Genomic DNA, 6861 nt, shown 5'->3' with positions numbered 1-6861 from the left:
GTCAGAGATAAGCTAAGTTAATTTGTTTCCGACTCTTTTTTTAATTTGATATTTTTTGGTTTCAATATTAGAGTTTATTGAGGAAACAGCTTCTGCACATGCGTATATATCTCGTTCGAATTGCCCAGAAGCATACTGTTCGAATTTTCTTGAAAATCCTGCTTGATATTTTTATGGGTTAGTAATGTGATTCCTTAAAAAGATTTTAGTTCTCCTTAGTTTATGAAAATAAAAACTCATATCTAAGAATAAAAATAGTTCTTATTAGTCGTTAAGTTGTACTTGTTGAAAATAAAAGTCTCGTTGATCTGCTATCGAAGTGTCATAAAATTCGACAGACTATAACTATGCAAAAAATAAGGATAATGAAATGGTTCGAGAAGCACTTTATAGCATAAACCTTATAATTTTCATACATGTATTGAAACTCCTCCCTTTTCTCCCTCTCGTGTATACATATATTTATAGACCCGCTAATTTTTTAAAGGAAATAAAGGGTCTAAATCAGGGATATATATTTTTAAACCCACTTTTGTGGAAAAATAAAGAGTCTAATATACACAGATTTCAAGAGTCTTATTTTTACCTTCTTATTTTCGGAAATTGGTTCTGAAACCTTCACTATGGCCAATATTCATAGTCGCGGCGAAAGTTCACGCGGTAGCCAATAAACTTCTAGTTCTTACCGAAAAACGGCTTGTTGATTGACTACCGTGCGAACTTGCGCCGCGCGGCAAACGCTGCCGCGTGCAGAAACTATAATAATCTCTAATTCAAGCATTTACCAACATAAGTATTAAATCTTAGTTCAAGATTTAGTATCGTGGACACAAAGTCTTAAGCTCGTATCAGACTATGGACTAGAATTGAGATTAGATAAAAATTCGGCCAATCAGAGCAAAGTTCACTAAAGTTTAGTGTACTTTGCTCTGATTGGTCAAATTTCAATCCAATCTCAATCCGCAGTTTGATACATGCTTTAAGGTCATGATGATCGGAAACAACTAGTGGAACAAACGTCGTTTCTACACCCTGTATATTTTTTGTACACTTATTTACTTCTAAGAGAGAATTCACACTTTCACAGAAAAGCAGAAGCCAACCAGAACCCGAGCTGGTAGTGGTCAATTTCTGATTTATCTACTTACTACCAGCACGATTGGCTCCTGCTTTTCTGCCAAGGTATGAATTCTCCTTTAGGTCTGATTGCACTAACATTATTTTGGTTTTAACCCTTTGCGGCCCATGCCGCCACAGTGGCGGCATTCGCAAGTCGTCGTAGAAGTCCGTGCCTGGCGGCCTGATGTCATTCATGATCGCCTGGCGAGCGGCACGGCGAACGAGGCTAGCGGTAATGAAAGAAAACTATCCTCCCGATGTCAGATTCAAATGTTTGGATCAACTTACAGATATCAATGTTTATTGATCCCCTCGGAGAGGAGAGATTTCCGGGCAGTCAGTTTCAAACGAGCTCTCGAGAAACATTGAGATCAGTAAAAAGCTAGCCACTCTGCACGTCGCACAGGTTATTTCATGATCAAAAAGTACTGTATATATCATAAAATTTGTGTTCAAAATTTAAGAAATAAACAGTGTAATTCCCAAAAATGGAGGAGTTTAGGAATGATTCTCAAGATAATGAGAGTAGTGATGATGAATTGAAAGTTGAAGTATATAATGAAAATATGAACAATTCAATGTATGATTCAGTACCTGACAATGAAAGTGACAGTAGTGACGATTGCATAGTTCCTCCTAAAAGACGGAATGTACTAAGAATTGACAATGACATGGAGAATAGTGAAGGTGATGACGAAGAACATTTAGAACAAATAGAGGACTCAAGTGAAAGTGATGGATGGGAGGACGTAACAGAAAAAGACGATTTGCCTTTTAGTTTCACGTTCAAAACTTCTCCGCGAATCGTAGGACCACAAATATCTCAGGATATAACAAGACCATTGGACTTTTTCAAATTATATTTCACTGATATATTGATAGACCAAATAGTAAAAACGACTAATGAATATGCACAAATGAAGATACGTGAGAAACAGTTGGCCAACAACTCTATTTGGCATTCGTGGATAGACGTTACACGTGAAGAATTTATGGCCTTCATCGGTGTAATTCTAAATATGGGAACAATGCCACTTGCAAGCATATCGGAATATTGGACAACTAGGAGCAATAGCAGAATTCCTTTCTATTCGGAGGTATTCAGAAGAAACCGATTCCGTCAAATTTTCTGGATGTTACATCTACGAGACAATGCATCTTCTAATACATCTTTGGGAATCCGGATTGGAAAGGCAAACAACTTTTTACAATATATCGACTCGAAGTTTGCGGAACATTTTATACCTGGTAAGGATATTTGTGTCGATGAATCAATCGTCAAGTTCAAGGGGAAAATTGCGTTTATAAGGTATAATCCAAAAAAACCGACCAAATGGGGCATAAGAATTTACGTATTAGCGGATGGGGAAACCGGATATGTCTACTCGATTTTGCCCTACTATGGAAGTTTGACAACTGAGGGTTTAGAGAAACCAGAACTTCCGGTTAGCTCTCGAATTCCATTGACCTTGGTTAAAAAACTTCTGGACAACATTCCAAATGCTGAGGGCTATCATTTGTATACTGATAGATACTTTACAAGTATCCCGCTTGCCAATGAACTTCTAAAAGTAAAGGTCCATTTAACTGGTACAGTAATGCCAAATCGTAAATACTTGCCAGCTGCGATTAAGAAACCGAAATTTTCCACAAAATCGACTGTGGCTTATAAGAAGGAAAATACATTAGTCCTCGCATGGAAAAGCAAACGAATCGTAACTTTCCTGAGCACCAGCGATGCAGCATCCCTTGAATCGGTTACAACGAGAACACGCGGTGGTGCCACAATAAATTTATTGAAACCAATTGTGGCTATACATTACACCGAAAAAATGAGAGCAGTTGATCGCGCGGACCAACATGCAGCAACGTATTGTTTCCTACGAAAATCCCTCAAATGGTGGAGGACATTATTTTTTTGGGGCATGGAGATGTGCGTCATCAATGCTTACATAATGCATAAAATAACAAGACAACAGAACAACGAAAGGCCACTAACACACTTAAATTTTGTGAAATGTTTAGTCGATGAATTAGTAGAAAATTTCCGGCACCAAACACCATCTAGAGCGCAACCTTCAACGTCATTCGTAGACATTAGATTAAATAATCAACTTCATATAATTCGTTCAGGAACCAAGAAAGACTGTGCAGTATGTTCCGACAGGAAAACTCCAGGAAAAAGACGAGAAACACGCACATACTGTGATACTTGTACTCGGAAGCCAGGACTTCATATCGGTGATTGTTTCGCAAAATATCACACTTTGGAAAATTACAGAAATTAAAAATTTATGTTTTTATAAGTACTATTAAACACAACAAATCAGTTTCAACAAATTCTGCGTTTTAATATCCATATATTGACTTTAAATCCCGTACGGAAAAATAACTGCGAAACGCTAAATTTGCTCGGACCTGCTGGTACTCCCATCAGTGAAATCTGCGGACCGCAAAGGGTTAAACATGTGTCTATAATTATCCTTCTTTCTAAATAAATAAATAAAGGCAGATATTTAAGTCTCGCTTAAAGTTAAAATAACGCTGGTACAACCGAGCCTTAGCTAATCCAATATTATCGAAGTTCTATTCCAAATATCTGCTTTATTATTTCGTTATACAAGCATTTTGGACATATACGGGCCATCAAGTTCGTAACCTAATTTCCTGTAATAGTTACGTGTGCCTACACCTGTAAAAAGAAATTGTTTCCTGATAGATGAATTCCTAATCACTCGGTGATACTTGCCAATTTTTACGTATAAAAATTTGAATACGAAAGATGTGCGTGTTTTTTTCCGACGTACCTGAAATTACAGAAATTTTGTGCGATTCATGTTCCTCTCTTGCGATTCGTTCAGCTTCTTCCATAAGCAAAGTTCCGAAACCCTGATGTTGAAACTTGGTAGGATCTCGAGCGCTAATAGGCACCACACTGCCGTAAACATGAAGCTCTCTTACTATGGAGGTCTTCTCCTTTAATTCTGATCTACAAGAGACTCAAATTAGTTATAGCTTCTCCAGATATCATAAGATCTCCTTAATTTGTGAAGTATATCAAAATCATACCTAAATGTTCCTTCAGAGCACTTCCTCAGCCTGAGTAAACCGATTAGAATATCTTGCATAGGATCTTCGTATGATAAAAACGTCTCCCACCCGTTGCTAGCCACATAATCGCGTCGTATAAGCTCAACTTCGTATGGCTGCACTTTGTGATGTATTTCCTGAATGCCGACTTCGCGTGTCCTAACGTCACGGCAGTCTGTACCCAGATCCTTCATTCTGGCTAAAGCCAGTTCACGAAGATTCCCGTGTTCAACTCCAGAACTATTTTTTCACGCCATGAAAAACAAGATTTATATAATTTTTCTAAATTTCATTGTAGTCGAAGTTTCTCCTTACTCCATATCACAATATGAAACGAATGGTATGCACAGTCTGGTAATTTCTAAATATTCTTCTTCTTACAATCTGGAATTTATCTATCATTGATTGTGTTATATTTACCTCACCAATGGCATGGGTATATCGCGCTGTACGCGATAGACGCGAGTCCACGGTGGTATTAGAGCCAGAATACGAGCTATGAGATCAACGAGCACACTAGGTGCGTAACTTTTGTACCTGCCGGTTTTCCATAGTTCATACAAGCCGGTGCCACGTATAACCAACGTCGGATAAATCTTCAATCCGTCCGCCCGGAATGCGGGATTTTCGAAGAATTCCTAAAACGTAACAAATCAATGTAGACATCAGTGAGAAATAATTGGATTTAATGAATTTAACATTTATTCATTCAGGTTGCCAGAGGGCAACAACTCACGATGAACTGGTAAATGTCTCGTTCGATGTCGACATTTGGCAAGTCCGGCATCATGTGAGCTATCACTTTGAATCCAGCATCTTTGGCTAGTTGAAAACTCTCGCATACAGCGCGCACCGTATGTCCTCTGTTAGTATCACGCGCTACATCTTCGTATACAGACTGTACACCAATTTCTAGACGTGTGCACCTGTTTGATTTGAGAGTTGTTCAATTGCAGGTACATCATGAGAGAACAATGAAAGTACACATACCCATAACGTAACATATCCGAAAGGTGCTTCTTGAGACAATAATCAGGCCGAGTCTCGATTGTAATACCGATACACTTTGTGCGGCTACGTTCGGAAAACTTGACTGCTTCGTCAACGTTACTGCTTACATGGCCAGACAATGCATCGTGTAAACTTCTTATGAAATAATCTCTATAGTCCTCTGGTAAGGACATGAAAGTACCTCCCATAACAATAAACTCAACTTTATCAACGCTATGTCCTAATTGTTTCAACTGAAAATAGAAACGATGTTATGTTAAATATATGCATTATTATAGATATTAATGAAGCTAATGTTTTAATAATCATCAAGAGCTAATTGAAAATTATTTGGTATGATTACAAAGATGCTAAACTGACTTGTTCAACACGATGTCTAGTTTGCAGGAAAGGATCATATCTCGCTCGTATTGCTCTCATTGATGTAGGCTCATATCCGGTATAAGATTGTGTGGAGTATTCGAAATCAGAATCTGGTCCTCCAGGACAGTACACACAGATATTACCTGTCATATTGATATGTGGACATCTATGAGGTTTACACATAACTGCTACCACGGCGATCTATAATAGGCAGATTATTGTATCTTTGTTTCTTTGCTGCAATTGCTTTTCAATAAACGGTAATACAAATCATACTAACCCCACTAGCTGTCCTGACAGGTTTAGCTTTCAGCTTTGGTACAAGTATATGCTTAGCATCGCTAGGTACTGCTGCTATAATATCGACTAATCTAGGAGAGGAATCCAAGCCATACTTCGAAGCAATTCGCGTTTTTAGCCTGTTCAGATCGACATCTCGATTTTCATGATGAGCCTTTAACAACTCCTGTATAATTTCGCCAATTGCCATTAACATACGTTCCTCCTTACTCTGCTGAAATTCTGTAAAAGTGTGCAACATAGATATTCTAATTTCAAATAGAGTAATGAAACAAACGAATATTTAAATAAAATTTAATACAACATAGAATTAATAAATATATTATGTATGTAACGTACCGGATCGCTTTTTTACCATGATTGCAAATAAGCGTTAACGTTAAGGATATATAACGTTCAGATTATTTGTTTATTTTATATTTTAGAATATTGGTATGTGTATATATGTTGCACGATATTTCAATACTTGGCGATTTTCAAATTTAGTCGCAATTCATTCTAACCTCAATGAAGTACATCGTCATACACTATAACCTCGTATTTTCCACTTTATTTCTGGCACGTGGGTCATGTTCCATTATAGTATAGTCTTTTCATAACAGGGGGCGTCAGTTGATTCTTTTCGAACAAAAATATAACATATCTCCAATCTATATTAGTATTTTAGTAATAACAGTACATATTTTACTGTCAGAGAGATTTTTTTTAACTCTCCAATTTTAAATTAATAAGTTAAATTAATAAGTATAATTAAATATAAGCGTATGTACCTACATTAAATATTAAGAAGTAGTGATATGTACTTTAGCTATATCATTTTATTTTAGAGCAATAATTATATTTAAAAACTTTTCAAACTTATTTGTACACGTAAAAGCTGGCTTTCAAAATGGAAGTTTTAAAAGTTGAAATACATAACAAAACGACCTTTTAACGCAATTTTAACAACTTTAACAAATAATTAATTGAATGTTTATC

At 36.7% G+C, this 6861-nt stretch overlaps 2 protein-coding genes across 2 annotated transcripts; one reads left to right on the top strand and one right to left on the bottom strand.

Annotated features, from left to right (window-relative positions):
* The first annotated feature begins 1255 nt into the window (after positions 1-1255).
* On the top strand, positions 1256-3604 carry LOC106746409 (piggyBac transposable element-derived protein 4-like). The gene is made up of 2 exons (XM_014622999.1): positions 1256-1351; positions 1410-3604. The coding sequence occupies exon 2, from the start codon at positions 1608-1610 to the stop codon at positions 3405-3407; it is 1800 nt and encodes a 599-aa protein (XP_014478485.1). The 5' UTR covers positions 1256-1351; positions 1410-1607; the 3' UTR covers positions 3408-3604.
* Positions 3605-3703: 99 nt separating this feature from the next.
* LOC106746410 (probable elongator complex protein 3) lies at positions 3704-6423 on the bottom strand. Its single transcript, XM_014623000.1, has 9 exons — positions 6223-6423; positions 5864-6105; positions 5581-5784; positions 5200-5453; positions 4946-5135; positions 4630-4847; positions 4189-4449; positions 3927-4108; positions 3704-3811 (listed from the first exon to the last, which is right to left on the bottom strand). Exons 1-9 carry the CDS (start codon positions 6239-6241, stop codon positions 3735-3737), a joined length of 1647 nt encoding a protein of 548 aa, XP_014478486.1. The 5' UTR covers positions 6242-6423; the 3' UTR covers positions 3704-3734.
* Positions 6424-6861: the final 438 nt, after the last annotated feature.

This window comes from Dinoponera quadriceps, unplaced genomic scaffold, assembly GCF_001313825.1.
Source record: "Dinoponera quadriceps isolate SergipeBrazil2010 unplaced genomic scaffold, ASM131382v1 scaffold566, whole genome shotgun sequence".
In the NCBI taxonomy this organism is placed as follows: Eukaryota; Metazoa; Arthropoda; class Insecta; order Hymenoptera; family Formicidae; genus Dinoponera; species Dinoponera quadriceps.
The sequence above is the reverse complement of the archived record's forward strand: the minus strand, read 5'-3'. Positions and strand labels throughout refer to the sequence as shown.